The sequence below is a fragment of the Triturus cristatus genome, chromosome 9 (assembly GCF_964204655.1).
Source record: "Triturus cristatus chromosome 9, aTriCri1.1, whole genome shotgun sequence".
Classification (NCBI taxonomy): Eukaryota; Metazoa; Chordata; class Amphibia; order Caudata; family Salamandridae; genus Triturus; species Triturus cristatus.
Window position 1 is genome coordinate 448,714,493 of NC_140592.1, and position 17,612 is coordinate 448,732,104.

At 43.3% G+C, this 17,612-nt stretch overlaps 1 protein-coding gene and 1 long non-coding RNA gene across 2 annotated transcripts in view; one reads left to right on the forward strand and one right to left on the reverse strand.

Moving 5' to 3' along the window:
* Window positions 1-13,199, reverse strand: part of LOC146798114 (cytochrome P450 2C16-like) — a 317,969-nt gene extending 304,770 nt beyond the window's left edge. The window contains exon 1 of the mRNA XM_085625337.1: window positions 12,923-13,199. Within this exon, the coding sequence (XP_085481463.1) occupies window positions 12,923-13,123 (201 nt within the window). The 5' untranslated portion in view covers window positions 13,124-13,199. The remainder of the gene's footprint in view (window positions 1-12,922) is intronic.
* Window positions 8,816-11,144, forward strand: LOC146798115 (uncharacterized). The gene is made up of 5 exons (XR_014968607.1): window positions 8,816-9,549; window positions 10,292-10,350; window positions 10,447-10,535; window positions 10,622-10,710; window positions 10,801-11,144. It is a non-coding gene; the product is annotated as an uncharacterized LOC146798115 (long non-coding RNA).
* Window positions 13,200-17,612: the final 4,413 nt, after the last annotated feature.

The following is a 17,612-nucleotide window of genomic DNA, read 5'->3' on the forward strand; positions in this document are numbered from 1 at the left end:
ATGGTAGTCTGTTAAGCGGGATGGTAGCCGTGTCAGCCGTTCAAAGAAGAACTCCTTCTATGATGGATTCTAGGGCTCCTGGGAGATTTATCAATGCAAAATATGCTTTCTTTCTTGAAAGCCAGAGAAGGATAAGCCAGAACTAGCTAGTTGATCCAACAGCATTATCCAAGGCCCATTGGCTGTCCTAACAGTATGGGTTTTGTTCTTTGGCAGCAAATCGCTGCCACCATTCCACCCAGCTGCATTTCCTCATTTAGGGCCTTATTATGATGTCAGGTGGACGCCATATCGGTATGGGAACCACTAGACCATTGGTCAGCGGTTCCGCATACCTAATTACAATGCAACCGCATGTGGTGCGGTCGGAAGCTACCATTTCCCTATGGGAGCTTCTGCTGGGGCTATAAACTGGCCATAGCACAAGTTCCCATTGAGAAATTGGAGTTTGTGTGAATCCCTGCAGTGTGTGGCAGTCGGTGTCTGCCACAGGGTTGCGGGATTGATTTGCACCTCAGGGTGCCTGCCACACAGGCAGGTATTGCCCCTCAGCCCTCAACTGGAGGCTGCAGTGTGAAGGGGGCCCTGCTAGGAGCACCCAATGTCACTTTCTGACAGGCTTCCCATGTCGGAAAGCCTGACATGGAAAGCCTGTCAGAAACCAACATCATAATTCCAACAGCGGAAGCTCCGCCGATTGGTATTACGTGCCTGTCTCTGACTGGCCAACGGGCTCTTTGAGTACATCAGAATCCAGCCAGAATGACCATCCAGTTTCAGTTTCGACTGCCTGCATTGTAATGCGGCAGTCAAACCTGAAACCGCAATTGGAAAGCCTCCGACCGTCATCGTAATCGTGCCCTCAGTGTTCATCTCTTGTGTGATGGAATCTTATAAGAGGGCGTCAGTGGGCAGCTAGCAAGGAATCTGAAACATGCTAGATTCCTTACCAAGATCACTGATGCACAAGACCAGCAGGCCATGCAAGGCAGAAAAGGGTGACTCTCTCACAGTACTCTTGGATGGTGGTATTTATTGTGAAGTTACGCACTAAATATAAGCACTCCTTTTTCACATCTTGGGTTGTGAGTGAAATAAATAGAAAACACTGCCGGAAGGGTTAGTTTCTGGTCTTTTCCAACGTGACTGGAGAAACTGCTTCCCAGTCCAGTCCGACAACCTAGTTCGGCAAACATATCCACAAGGACCAGCCAAAAACTATTAATGTACTGCTCCGTCCTCTGTTCGAGGTTCGTAGGTGTTAGAAACCCTAATCCTTACATTGAGGAACTTCCTCTAGAAAAATGTGGATATTACGAGTTTACCCCTAAATCATATTAAAACTTTCGGTCGGCAAGTTGAGGCCCCCTGTTGTCACACTTACTCCAAGGGTGGTGCTCCTGCCGTTTAGGTGTGCACTCGTAATATCCAAATTTTTCTAGAGGAAGTTCCTCAATATAAGGATTTGGGTTTCTAACACCTACGAACCTCAAACAGAGGACGTAGCAGTACATAATATACTGGGACTGGAAGAGTCCTGAAGAAGGCCGGAGTGACCCCAAGTATTGGGCACATACAGACGGTCGAAACATGTTGACTACCTGACAGTAAGGAGGGGTGTAAGGAGCACATTATATCTCCCTAGCACCACCAGCCTTCACGTTTTTAATCCTGGCCGGAGGATCTAGGACTAAAATGTAGGTTTAGGGATACCTCTGAGCTAGTTTAAAACTCACACCTCACTGCACTTTCACTTCTGTCGTTCCCAGTCACGATTGAAAGCATGGTTTTCTCTTTCTATGTTGTGTTTGTCTTCCCCTACCCTATTGCTCCACCCCAGGCGTTTGCTGCGCCGGGGTATATTGTAAGCAGCCCTATGATGAAGCATGTCACATACCTGTGTTAGTGAGGGCAGTATTAGGACACAGAGCACATGCCTCCACCAGACCACGATACCACGTTTTTCACTTCCTACTCCTCTTGGTGTGTATAAGTATTTGACAGGGGGTTCGGAGTAGGCGAGTTCCGTACCCTCTTCTCTTCCCTTTTGTGTGCTATAGCATAGAGGATCATACCTGAAGGTCATCGTCAAGCTTTTCATCTCTCCGGACATGCTTCATCCGTACCTCTTCCGCAGTCGCATATTCGCGCATGTCTCTCAACCATGCCTCAAAAGACGGGGGCGTAGGCCAAAGCCATATGATAGCAATGTGTCTCTTTGTCAGTATCAGTCCCAAAGGAACAAATCTCCTACTTATTTTCTTATATTTGGGGAGGGACGTAAACCAATCAATACCTGCCGAATTTCCATGGAAACCACCCATCCCGAAGCTCCCCCCAGGTGAGCATGTATGTCTTCCCAGTAAGAGGTAAGGAACAAACAAGACCACGTCATATGAATAAAATCAACCTCCAATGACTCACATCCTGGGAACGTTTCCCAGTGGGCAGGGTATATCACAAGCAATGTTCATGGGGAAAGGTAAGTCTGGTGTACAACATTGTATTGAAGGAGTCTAAATTGTGCATTAAAACTCACATTGCGAACATGCTCATGGACTTTCATACATTCCCTCTCCATTAGGGGTTCCCCAACCAGCTCATCCTCCTTCGTCTATATGGATAGAATCCCCCCAGTAAGTCATCAAGTAAAGCCCGATAGAGATGAGATACCAACCGGCATCCCTCTGCCATATATATCACCATGAATATATTAGTGCAGGGGGGCTCCTCGGAGAGGACAGTCAGAGCTCCCTTGCAACACTCGACACCTTTTCGTATTAGAGAAATTGTCCAGCTCCCAGATTAAAGGAAGTCACCGCCTCCTCTCGGGTTAAAATTCTCAAATTAACATAGAGATCTCCCAATAACCGACACCCTCCATCTTTCTAGCACCGTACAGACATGGATTCAGCAATGTACAAGAAAGGTCATATTGTCCAAAGAGGCCTATCTGGGGCATAAGAGGCATGTCATAACACCCGCCTGTCCACACTCTCCCAGGTGAAGGCCACATGTTGTACAACATAGGAGAGCGATGCAGGAATCCCGAAGCCGAGCATCAAGAGATCTGGCAGAGGACGACCAACGCATGTGCCTGCCAGGAGTCGTTTCTCCCATTTATCCTCATTGTCTAACCAGTATATTGCCTGCTGTAATTGGGCAGCCATGTATTAACCCTTCTGTGTCTGGAGCCCCACAGAAGGTCCACTAGGAGTCCATCCAATGTTTGAAAATAATGTCTGTGAACCATGTAAAAGGAATGCTGTAGGGCATAGACAGTGCAACAAAATTATCATTTTCACAATCAATATCCTGCCCATAAGGGACAGGGGTCATTTGTTCCAGAACCTTATGGAGCCACAGACTACCTCCACTACTCTCCCAATATTTAGATCCAAGTACGTTGGGACCGTATTGGCCAATTGGAACCCTAAATATCAAGGCCCAGTGGTCACCCAAGGACACCCTGCCTTTGCCAGCCTATTTACAGGTATTCCCATTAGTCTTCCCAAGGGGATCAGTTTAGATTGTCCATGGTTAATACAGAGACCAGAGATATCCGCAAGCCTCAGCATAACTTTGAGGAGGATAGGCATCAAAAATGCTGACTGTCATAGATATACTAATATATCATCGGCATAAAGGGAGACCACATGGTTGGTCTCTCCCCATAGATATCCCCCATAAACCCATTGTCTCCATGGCAACTGCGAATAAGAGTGGTGATAGAGGGAATCCCTGACAGGTGCCTCGACACAGCCCAAATGGAGTGGAAACCAGTCCTCTGGACCTTATCCTAGCCGAAGGAGCAGTATAAAGCAACTAGACCCAGTAGATGAAACTTGGACCCAATTGAACCCACTGGAGCACTTGCCAGATATAAAACTAATCTGCAGAATCAAACACTTGTACTATATCTAGGAGTGCCAGGGCATAATCGTACTCCATGAGGCACGGAGCATGCCAAACGTGTGCTAGGCATCGCAAGTTATGAGTGGTACTATACTGCGGGATAAACCATGCTTGATCTGGATGCATAAGAAGGGGCATGTGTGGGAGGAGGTGGGCTGCCAGAATTCCACTAAGAATTTTCATGTCTAGATTCAGGAGCGAAATTGACTTGTAGGATACAGCAAGCGAAGAATATTTATCAGGTTTTGGGATCATAGCCACCAAGGCCTCACACATGGAGGCCGGCAAAGAGTTAACCTCGAGTGCCTCATTGTGGACCTCCAGGAGGTGATCAACCAGCAGCGGAGCAAATGTACTTCTGGGGCTTTTGGCAGGTTTGAGATGTATGACTGCCATGAGTATTTCTCCTTGGTTATCTGAGCCTTCCACGCCTTGGCCACCTCCGGGTCTAGTCTTAGGAGCTCAACAGAGGCAAGAAAGTCCTGGCTATCTTCCGAGGGAGGGGGGGGCACTCATTCTGCAAATACTTTGCTGAGATGTGCAACAAAGACTTCATTGATCGCGTGCTGCATATATCATAACTCTCCGTTCTGACCGTGAAGCTGTAGTACAGGAGTCTCAGATGCCTCATGTTTAACCAGTCTGGCCAGCAGAGATCCTGTTCTATCTCCCTCCAAGGGTAGCCACTGCCAGTGTGCTATGTTTGTGTCCAACCTGCACCAATCCTCCAGCAGGGTCTCCTGGGCATCACACCACTCTAACATGGTATGAGGAGCTGAGGCAAGTGCTGCATCCATTCTGCCCAGTTTTGATTCCTGGATTTTAATATCTTGTTCTAATTGATGCGGAACCCCCGTAGGACGTCTTAATATACAATCCCCTAAGGACGACCTTCATGGCCTCCCAATCGACAGCTCAGCTAGATGCAGACCCCTAGTTTTCTTCAAAGTAATGCATTGGTGACCATCGCCACGAACGGGGGATCTGTTAATGCTTCTGCCCAAAGGCGCCACAAAGGTATTGCCGGGTGGTCGTGGATTCCCCAAGACTCAACAGAACAGGCAAACGATCTGAAAGGTATCTGGGTAAATAGGCGATCCCCGCAGCCATGGGTGCGAGTTCCACCGAGAGGAAGCAGTAATCTACGTGACTGAAAGTGTAAGATGTGCAAAAAACAATGGTTCTGTCGGAAAATACTTAATGAGTACTGCAAAAGAGACTTGGATTCTGTCCCGTTTCTTATGGTCTGTGTGTGTCCTTGAGAATTTGCAGTGTATTCAGTACTCATTAAGTTAGTCCGTTCATTTTCCGACAGAACCATTGTTTTTTGCACACACTATCTTACCCAGGTTCTGAGGGTTACTGGGTTGCCCCATTATCGTTAATGGTTATCCAGTGCAGGTTTTTCCTGCGAGGGTCTTCACACATTTATTGTGATCTTTCACATAACTAATACAAACTATGTCAGAGAAAGAAACATTATCCTACAGTGAGGATTATATAAATAAGTTGATTCAAGAACAAGCAGAATTTGACTATCTGGGCACTGGCCTTACACCCATTGATACTTCCTTGAATGATAAATTGTCCCGTCTGGAAAGATTGGAGAAGAAATTGATTCGAACCAGACTCCATGGACATCTCTTAACCAAATATTTGCAAGCCAACATCATTCCAAAAGGACTGCAGGTCCGTAACGAGCCGGCCATTTTTATTGATCTTCCAAAATTTCGTGAAGGGTTCAGTTTTGTGGCAAACAACTGCTCCCGCCACTGGATGGTGCTTGGGGTGGAAACTGCCCTTGAGTATGCAAAAAAACTGATCGTGGAGATAACTGAACTAAAGAAAGAGATCTTAGAAGACAGGAGCTTGAAGAACGCAAAAGAAGCTCTGGAACGAGCAGAAAAGGCCACTTCCGAATTTAATACCATCACATTGAGTAAGAAACTTGAGAAACTAGCCAAGGACATTAAAGCCTATGACAAAAAGTTAACATACCCCTATACGTGTGACGATTACTATATCCAAGACTCGCAGGGGTACTACACCAACAGGAATAGACAATATTCCAGGAGATTCGCCACCTTCTCAAACTCATCATTCGGAAGTGGCTCAGAAAACGACTCTGAAAGAGCGAGTACAAGTTCGGACAACCGCCCATACACAGAGGCTACTAATTTCCAGCCACCTGAGCAATCTTTCCAACAAGGTCCAGCTTACCAACCACGAACCAGATACCCAGACAATTTTGGACCATCAAATTCGGCTTTTTTAGGGGAACCCTCCTGGACAAGTCGAGATCAGAACTGGGGGCGACCGCCCAGATGGAATCAAACACGGGGGAACCAACGGGGCAACTCCCGGGTCCGCTTCCAAGCACAAGCTCAACAGAATCACGGGGAGATCCGCACCAGACGTCAGACCTACCGGTGGTAATTCCTATACCAGACAACTCCTCAAACACTGAAGATGCCACCGGGCCTCAGGAGAATGCTGCTCTGTCTGTCACGAATAGAAAGGACCCTGTGTTGAACATCTCGAAGTATACTTTGAACAAAGCAGAACACGACATCCTTGCTAAGGGTTTGTCTTTTGTTCCTACCTCCGTACCCAACTCCTTTAACATCAAACTGGAGTTGCAACAATTCTTTAGGAAGATTCGCCTTAAATACTTCTTTGCAAAAAATGACAGTTACAAAAAGAACATTACAGCAACAGAATTCCGTCCACCCTCTACTTTTACACCGGCCTCATACTTAATGAATGAAAAGATCTTGGCTTATGAAAAAGTGGTGATGTTTGAAACCATGGAAATCCTCAATAACACCAAGTACATCAAGCACAACATCACCAAAGAAGAAAGGTCTGCACTGTCTACATTAAACAACAACAAGTCGATTGTAATTAAGCCTGCAGACAAGGGTGGAGCGGTGGTCGTACAAAACACTGAAGATTACATAAAAGAAATCAATTCTCAGCTTAGCTGTCCCGACAGTTACAGAAAGATCTCATATGACCCTACCAGGGAGATTGCTAAGCTCATCCGTGATTTAACAACCTACGGCCTTGAACAGGGATTCCTCTCGGAATCTGAGAGCAAATTCCTTAATAAAACTGACCCAAGAATACCCACAATATACACCATCCCTAAGGTCCATAAAAACCTTTCAAAACCTCCTGGTAGACCTATCGTGTCCGGCTGCGGCTCCATCTTGGAACCCTTGAACCAATTCCTTGATAGTTTTTTACAACCTTTTGTCTTGGAAACTAGGTCGTTCATCAGGGATACTATGCATACCATCCAAATTTTTGAAGGCCAACCTTTTGACTGTTCCTTACAATTTTTTGCGACTCTAGATGTATGCTCGCTATACACCAGCATACCGCAACATGAGGCTATAGAAGTCATGAGTAACGTACTGGACTCTCGTCCAAGACCACACTGGGTTCCAACAGACTTCCTTGTCAAACTACTCCACATTGCGATGGAAAAGAACTACTTTATCTTTTACAACGAATTTTATCTTCAATGTAAAGGAGTAGCCATGGGGGCCGGATTCGCGCCGAGCTTAGCGAATCTTTATATGGATCATTTCGAAGGTACTACCATCTACTCGGCTTTGAATCCTTTCTTAGACAACATCACGGCGTGGAAGAGATATATAGATGACGTCCTCATGCTATGGACTGGGACAGAAAATCAACTAATAGCCTTTGCAGCTTGGTTGAACTCACAGAATCATAACATTCAATTCACCATGTCATATCACAGGGAATCAATACCTTTCTTGGACTTGACTTTACAAGCGGAAGACGGAAGCATTGTGATGTCTCTATACAAGAAGCCTACAGACCGTAACACTCTGTTACAATATAATTCTCACCACCCCAGAAACCTACGGGATAATCTCCCGTATGGACAATTTTTAAGGTTGAGGCGCAACTGTTCACGAAGAAGTGACTATTTCAAAGAAACTGACATTCTGATTGCCAAACTGAGGGAGAGAGGATACCCTAAAGGCTTGCTGAACAGATCACGGAAAAGGGCCTGGTACAGGCCCAGAGAAACGCTCCTTGAGGTGCAACCCAAAAACGAAGAAATGGGACGACTAATCTGTGTTACTACATTCAACACCAGAAGTAACGAGATCAATAAAGTCATTAGAAAATATTGGAATCTGGTGGGCCCTGAGATCGGCTATCCTGAAGTCCCTATGTTTGCGTTCAAACGTGCCAAAAACGTTAAGGATTTTGTAGTATCCTCGTACCTGGAACCCCCACCAACACCTAATGTAAGATCTATGCTACAACTACCACAAATTCATGGACATCACAAATGCGGTCACTGCAAGGTCTGTCCGAACACCAAAGTGGGTACCAGCTTCGATCATTTGGGAAAGACGTATTCCCTGAACCACTTTTCAAATTGCAACAGTCAAAACGTGATTTATGCAATCAGATGTCCCTGCAAACTGATATATGTAGGCCAGACTACACAAAAAGTGAAAAACAGGATCCAACAACATCAGAGCAGGATCAAATGTAAATCCCTTGGGGCTCCACTGGTAGAACACTATACGAACAAGAGACATACACATCTAGACCTAGAATGGTGGGTGCTCGAGAAGGTCACATTACACAGAAGGGGTGGTAACATGGGCACCTCTCTCAACTTTAAAGAGTGCCGTTGGATCCATCGTTTGGATGCCACCAATAGTGGGCTGAATGAGCATGAGGAAACTTATTTGCAAATGAGCAAACTTTAAATCTTATTTTTGATCTCGTGGAAGATTTAGCAAGAGTCATACATAAAGGAATGTCGCATAAAGCATGCTGTGTTTATATCTATGTTTACACTCTTTAGCGTAACCCCTGCCAAGGCTCACTTATCTCATGCTGACATCTCTGGATATGTGATAAATATGTGCCTGTATTGCGAACCTGTATAAGTATGACTTGTGCTAGTCTAGCTCTGTGTATATGTTTTCAAAAAGTAATGTGTCACCCAATTATATATACGGGGTGTAGTATGACTTCTGCCACCACACGTGTCATGTGATTTCAGAACTATGTCGTGTTTGAGAAACATGTTATAAAGCAATTTCATAGCACATCCGCATGAACCACCTCACTGGTTCCCACATGGACATTGATTGTAAGAATGCCCACATATATTAATTCCCATATGGATGGGGTTCACTATATCTTCTGCTATTACAACTTTCTTGTGACTGTTGAATCAAGTCAAGTTTGAGAAATACACTATAAGTAAAGGCTACAGCGCTCACATCGCGTTTTCGTCAAATGTACGATGTATATAAGAATGTTTAAATATGTTAATTATCATGCATTCAATACCACACGAAATCATCATTACTTGTTCAATATAAATAAATTCATTTGTTTCTGGCGTGTTTCCTCCCGTTTTAATAAACATCGGTCCCGTCAGTTCGTCATTACTTTGCTGGAGCCCGCCCTCAAATCCATTCCTGGCTTTCCTCTTTCTGCTGATTCACTCTAACAGTCACGCGCCCATGGCTTTCCACTACGTCATATAGTTAGCTCAGGGCGGGAGCTCGCTGTCAGTTGCAGCTGAGCCGTAGACGGAATCAGATGTCCATTCACGGACTCCAAGTAAGCCGACATCGCGCCGTCTGACTCATCGATTGAACGCAGTACACGGCCACAGCGCTGGTCAATTAACAATAAGCTAAGATAGATTTGTTCCTTGTGGTGCCTTAAGGACTCGGTCCAGTTTAAAAAGTATATATGGCAATAGTCGTCTTTACCCATAAATTGGCATCAGGTTTATCATAAAGTTATACAACTAACGCTCCACCGCATTTGTGATACTTTGCGGTTTTTGGTACCTGGCACCTTTGACTTTTATTATTCCATGTACGGGGGACAACTTCCCGCCCCAGTTTAATTGTTACAATATCTATACACGGCAACACCGTTCGTTATTTACTAAAATACGCCGTGATACATCGGTCCATTGCATTTGTTTTCACGGACTTGGTTTAGTAAAACAGTATACTTAGCAATATCACCACCAAGTCAACTTTACTCATTTATTCACGCACTACCATAATTGTGAAAGATTGCGCTTTTGACACAATGCACCTCCAGTTATTCTGTGTGCGGCTGATAAATTTTACGTATAACTGCGACACCTGGCGCTTTGACTTCAGTCCCCTTTGACACTTGATTATCAGGCGTTTGGGTGATATACATTACTTCGTGGTCTTGACCACCGCCTCTTCCGTAATTATTCGTCGTTCCACGAGTAAATGATACTGATAGAGGCGTCTTATTCCTAAATGATTAATCGGCCTTAATTACTCAAACACCCCTTTGCTCTTTGTTCTTTCAGCTTGTGGCGATTGTAGAGACAGCACCACTTCCCTTCCAAATCATATCTCCGTCCTAAAGGTATGTTCTTCTCATGTGCACACAGGTATGTTTCTACCATGTCCAACGCAACCCGTCCAGGTTTTACACCAGTTCCTCCTTTTTAATCTTTTGCAGGATTGAACTAATATCTCAACATTTGATGTTGGCCATCTGCATTTGTGACAACAGGAATCCCTTTCCTATATTTTAAATAGGTTCCCCAGGTGAGAGAACTGATGGTATGTTTCCACCATTTCCAACGCAACCTATCCAGGTTTTAAACCAGTGCCTCCTCTTTAATCTTTTACAGGATTGAACTAGTATCTCAACATTTGATGTTGGCCATCTGCATTTGCGACAACAGGAATCCTTTTCCTATAATTTAAATTGGTCCCCCAGGTGAGACAATTGTTGGTAATTGGGAAATTAAATATTTCCATTACATGTAACACACACATGGCCCTGACACCATATTCCTTGCGTTTACAGGTCCCCAACCCCGTCTGTCCTGATGAAGACCCAACCTGATGCGTAATAATTAGCACAATTATCCTAGGGTCGAAACGTCGACGTTACATGTCCTATGTGTCACATGCAAATCCACTTAGATAACGAGGAAACTTTGAACCCTTAAGTGGCTTATGTACTGTAAATAGGACCTTGTTTGTTGATTATCTTTATGTATTGTCCATTGTACATATTCGTTATATGTGATGTGTTTTGTGCTAAGTATCACTGTTTCACTAATTGTTTCACCATATTCTGTGTTTTTTGGTTGGATTACACTGTAAATAATTTGGTGTTTTTGATACATTAATTAACATCATTCTATCAAGAGACTTGGATTCTGTCCCGTTTCTTATGGTCTGTGTGTGTCCTTGAGAATTTGCAGTGTATTCAGTACTCATTAAGTTAGTCCGTTCATTTTCCAACAGAACCATTGTTTTTTGCACACACTATCTTACCCAGGTTCTGAGGGTTACTGGGTTGCCCCATTATCGTTAATGGTGAAAGTGTAAGATGCCGGAGAGTGACAAGAAAACAATCTCTTCGCTGGGTGACAGTCTCTCCAGATGTCACACAACTCTATGCCGGCTAAGATATCCCCAAGTGCCCCTGTCAACCGGGGTTTAGTATGGGCATGAGGAGGTTTGTGGTCCAGCGATGACTAATACTGAATTCTTTTGTGTTGCTCGGTTCTGATTTCCATGTGAATTGTATAGAAATAGAACCTAAAGATGTGCTTCATTTTTTCAGTGAACAGTACAAGAAAACTTGTGTCCTATTCACCAAAATAGTGGTAAATCTGCATCCGTAAATGTATTCTTTGGTACTGGTGCAAATGTATTACTTTTCGGTATTCGGAAAGTTTCCCACTAGCATGTGTGGAAATCTGCACAAGGCCCAGGAATATTTCTGGGAAGGTCACATAACTAGTCCCATGGGGTCCTATTCCGCCTGAGTAGAAATCTTCAGGAGAGAAATTGAGCCCTCAGTTCAAATGCACATTTTCAATCTACAAGACAATGTTTGTGCCTTAGGGAGAGCACTTCTCCCTCCAAATCTGGGGTTGATCTGTTCCCTTCCCACCCTGGAAGAGAAGTTACTCCAGTTCTCAACTTGATTAAATCATCGACCATTTACAAGTAGGTAAGGGGTCGAGACTCAGTTTAGAATGCCCACAAAGGTGCGGTTTTGGGTGTTCCTAAATATGCAAGGCAAGCAATGACTTGGAACTCCTACTTCCATCCTCTGAATCAGATTTACAACCGTGGATTTCTCCACACTCGTGGTAGAGAAGTCTGCAGTGGTAAATGCAAGTTCCAATTAGAGCAGGCTCAAGAATGATTTGCATATGGCTGGGTCCAAACTGAGGTGGGAAGGTGGGCAAAAGTATTGAAGGGTTGGAATGCTACCCCGAGAGATTGCCAGTGGTTAGACTTATTGTAAACATTCCTCCCGTCATCTTGTATGTGTTTGATGTGTGTTTAAGTGATAAAGGAGTTGCCCAGTTGTGGGTCCAATGTTCACTGTGTCATCACCTTTTGTGTGTTTGATTTACTTAACGTAAGGCAATATGGTTAGCTGTCCAGTGGCCAATCAGGTTGGCTCCTTCTTCTAGGTTATGAATTTAATTGCACAAATCAAACTCTGACTCAAATGCCCCAAAGCCTCGCTACACTAGATGTATGGAATGGAAAGCCACCTGGAAGGTGGAATGGATTCCACCAAATAGAACATTGTTTAAGAAACACTTCTCACTGCACTTTAAAGCTACAGATGTTGGACCTTAGTGGTGCCTTGAATTACTCACAGACTAGAAGAGCCTTCCAAAGGGTTTTAAATGTGATGTGAAATAAAATTGAAGAAACAAATGTATTTATATGCATCCTAAATTAGACACTGGAGAAGTTATACTAAACAAGCTACATTGTAAAACACACTACTAAATTAAACTGTGTTAGCACATACAAATAAAACTTTCATGTCAAATGCATTTCTCAAACATTTTGAAGCTGTAAAGCTACTAGGGCTTCTTTAAAGAAAAGTGACCCAAGTCTGTGAACTACACTTCTGCCAAAAAAGAACAGTCAATATCAATCGTCCATACCTTTATAATTGACTTGACCAGGTTTTTGGTATCCAATTGAAGCACGTTCCCAAGAAACGGAAGAGGAATGGGCCCAGGGGGCAGGTTACCTCTCTGGCAGGTGGATTTCCAGACCATGATGAACATCAGGCAGGTGAGAATGAAAACCAATAAAAGGGAGGTCCCACCCCCAAGATCCATAAAGGAGAAAGTAGTATCCATGTTCCTAGAGCTGCACTGTGTGCTCCAGAAAATCAAGGCCTGTGTCTTGTGTTGTCAGTAATTTAGAGTGATACCTAAACGTTTTCATCAAGAGCTGTGAACACGGTGTGCAGATAAATTAATGTTTAACTTTGAAAGGCTGTAGGTCAGCTGCCAAATCACACAGCACTATAACTCTAACCTTCTTGGCAGAGCAAAATTCTTGCATCAAGATGACATAGCACTTTGGTTTCTCTAGTTGCAGATTGAAAAAACAGTAATACATTTGAGAATCATTTTTACATAGGACTGCATTGCTGTGATACATAGAAAATGCACAAGTTTATATTTGATGGGATCACTGACATAATATTGGTGCATATAATATCGAAACACCAACATATCGTTGCCTTTACTTAAACATATAATATGCCATAAATATTGATTCAAACAATATCAACTGAAATTATAATGGTATTGAAATATTTTATATAGCGCGCGAATGCCAAAGGCATCTTGGCGCTGAAGTCTGCTACATTTGGAAAAGAACAGACGAAAACCAAAAATGTACCACCAGGAAGGGCCTATACTTGATCATACCGAATGAGAGAAAAAACAGGTTTTCAGATATTTTCTGAAATTGGAAAGGTTAGACTGAGCTCTAAGCTGGCTGGGTAATTTTTCCACAGTTGGCATGTAATGTGGATAAAGCTCCTTCCTCCCCAGCTCTCTCTTCTGATTTTAAAGACACTGATTGTCCTAGAATTTGCTGAGCGAAGGGTTCTTCTGGTGGTATACAGAAAAGGGTTTCTTTCAAGTATGCAGGACTTTTGCCATACAGAGTTTTATGTGCCATACATAAGGCCTGGAAAATCACTCTTTTTATCACAGGGAGCCAATGAGGTTCAAATAGAGCTATAGAAATTGACTTAAACTTGGAAATTTTCTTCAGTAGTCATGCTGCTGCATTTTGCAGACCTTGATGATTCTTAAGAGAACGTTGGTGGATGCTTAAATATATAAGGCATTATAATAGTCCAGCCTGGACAGGACTAAAGCAAAGAACACCGATTTCTGCTGTTCATATGGAAAATAGCAAGAGGAAGTAAGTTTATTGATTTGTGCATTAAAAGAGAGACTGGGATCAAAAATTATTCCCAGGTTCCTGACCGAAGATACCGGGATAGGAAGTGGGTCAAGCATCTGAGGCCACCAGGATTGGTCCCAGAAAGTTGTGTTCTTGCCGAACAGAAGGACCTCGGTTTTGTTTGTGTTCAACATAAGACTATTGATGCTCAGCCATTCTGAGACTGCACGCATACAGTTGATAAAGCAGAATGCAGGCTCTTCAACATCATTCGAGATGTACACAACAATCTGTGTATCATCAGCATAGACCACAGTGACCAGACCAAAAGAACAAATCAGCCTTGTCAAAGAAGCCACACGAGTATTACAGAGCGTGGAGTTCAATGATGAGCCCTTGGGATCTAGTGAAGATTTTTTCAATAATGGGAGGATCTAGGCTTTTTTCACTAGATAGGGAACTCTCCTGAGTCGATAATAATGTTCAGAAGTATAGTTAGAGGAGGGGCAACTGTTCCTGCTATATGTGAACTATTTTTGGAGGACAGGGGTCAGATGGAACCCCAGACTTTGTTTGACCTATAAGTTCAACTACTTTTCCTCTGCAAGAGGTAGAACTTTGCGGGACATATTTTTTCAGAGAGCTACGACAATGGCACCTGATGCCGAAACTGCAGACCTGTCATTAGAGTTTAATTTGTCATGTATTTCCTCAACTTTGTTTAAAAAAAATTCCGCTAGCTTATCACCGAAAAGTTGATGAGGAGGCACTATGCAGCTCAATGATATGCATGGCAGGACCTGGACTGTCATGAAAAATTATTTTGTGGAAATTTTGCTGCATAAATATTTTCCCTAAAATATATTTTTTTCTACATAACATTAACTTTTTGTATTCATAAATAATCTGATTCTATCTGGCCTTTTCTTCCTTGAGATCATTTCTTCTCCATATTCTTTCCTGCCTTCTGCAATTTTGTTTTAATTCCTTAAACTATGGAGAAAACCAAGGAGCTGATGTCCTACATCTGTAATTTTTAATAGTTTTCAAAGGAGCCATCTTAGTAGCTGCGGTCATTAACCAATCTGAGTATTTACTAATAGTTAATTTGTAATCCTTAATAATTGAGGCCCGAGACCTCTCTTAGATATCGACAACGTTTATTTTATTAATTTTACTCCAGGCTTGGACCTTCTTACTTTACGCCTTCTTGTTAATAGCAGGAGTTGGTGGGACAAATAGAATTTTAGACTAAAATTGATGGCTTTCTGGTCTGACCTAGTAATGGGTAGAATACCGTCAAAGTTTAGGTCTGAGTTATTAGAAAAAATGCCATCTAGGGTGTGTCCGGCTACATGTGTAAGAATATTCACCAACTGAATGAAGCTAAAACCATTTTAAATGTCAATCTTTATTATTATCTATTTTTAAATGAAAGTTAAAATCACCTAAAATACTGAAATTAGTGTATTGCATACATGATTTTAAAATATAGCCTAGGCCTTCTATTAAATTTACTTTGGGCCCAGGTGGTCTGTACATCAGTAATCCATTGAAGGTACTATTGTTAGATAACTTACAGCTGAACAACAATGCTTCGCTATCCGCCACAGTAACAGGTTCACTTATGAATTCAGGGTAGTCTTGACAGACCACGGCAAGGCCACCCCCTCAGTTGCCTACTTGATCAATGCTAGTAATAGCAATCCCAGCTGGTAATGCATTGACTTAGGGCCATATTCCGATGCGGTTAGGAAGGCCTCCTAACGGCATTTGCTCTGTCCGAATCAGATCAGGAACGTGTCTGTCTGACCGACTCGGAAATGTTTCGAGTACGATGCGAGTTAGGCATTAGGAATATCCCAATGTGGACCCGACGGCATTTGGAATGACTGAGCAGAATTATATGTCTCTACGGGCCGCGTTCACGGACAAGTGAGTACGATGCTGGATTCGGATAGCCTTTCCGAATCATGCCGTAAACCCTTCACTTACCGAACTACTTGGTCATGTCGAATTCGTCTTAATTTTCCAAGCAAGAAGCCACCAGATACATACAATTGAGTCGCCCGGAGGCATTTTCGCAGGCAGATTCAGAACGACCAAGTACGATGCGTACTTCCTGTGCACCGAATCGGTCGCCACAACCAACATGTCAGAGCACCTGGAAGGGGAGTATTTCAGGACTCAATCATGCCACAACACAATTCCTGTGAATGAGAAGGTGCAGCCATGTATTTCATCGCTCCATTATCCCTATACTATACACTTGCGGAGAATACAACCACCCTAACTAACGCAATCATCACAGAAGGTAAGTCTGACACCTACCTATATACAATAACATAACTAACCCACTAAAGACAACAGAAGATAAAGCTGTGGCAAAAGTACAGTTATTTGGGGGTGGGGGGAAGACTTGCAGTAATTTAGAGGCAATTGGGGTGGGGGGCAATAGTTCCAGCAACTGAGACACAAAGGGTAGGCAGAGGGCTCATACACCCAGCAATATCTTTCCAAAATTGGTAGGTGGAGGTCTAACAAGCACAGCAATGCAGAGAAAAACTGGTGTTGGGTGCAAATACTCCCAGCAGTGATTAGCCAAATGATTGATAGTGTGGCAAATACCCCCAGCAATTCTGAGGCAATCTTGGCATTGGGTGGCAAATACCCCTAGGAATGTAGCTGCAAACATGGGTTTTTGTGGGCAAATACCCCCAGCAATCTATATGCAACATTGGGGTTTGTGGGCCAAATACCCCAGTAATCTATATGCAAAATTGGGGTTAGTGGGGTAAATACCCCCATACTCCATATGCAAAATTGGGGTTTGTGGGGCAAATACCCCCAGTAATCTATATGCAAAATTGTGGTTGGTGGGGCAAATACCCCCAGTAATCTATATCCAAAATTGGGGTTTGTGGGGCAAATACCGCCAGTAATCTATCTGCAAAATTGGGGTTTGTGGGGCAAATACCCCCAGTAATCTAGCAAAAACAATTGTGGTTTGTGGGGCAAAAACCCCCAATAATTTATATGCAAAATTGGGGTGTGTGGGGTAAATACCCCCAGTAATCTATATTCAAAATTGGGGTTTGTGGGGTGTTAAAAATGGGAGTCTCTAGTTGGCAAGGGCTTGCATCTTTGTCCAAATAGGGACCCTTCTTCCTAGTCAGGATAAGGGAGTTACACTCCTAAAATAACCCCTGCTCACCCCCTGGGTAGCTTGGCATGAGCAGTCAGGCTTACCTTAGAGGCAGTGTGTAAAGCATTTGCACATAACCAACAGTAATACAGTGTACGCACTACAAAAGGACACCACACCAGTTTAGAAAAATATCCAATATTTTTATATATTTAAGAAAAGACCGAAAACGATAAAAATCCACAACACAGTACTTAAAAATCTTCAGTTATCAAAAT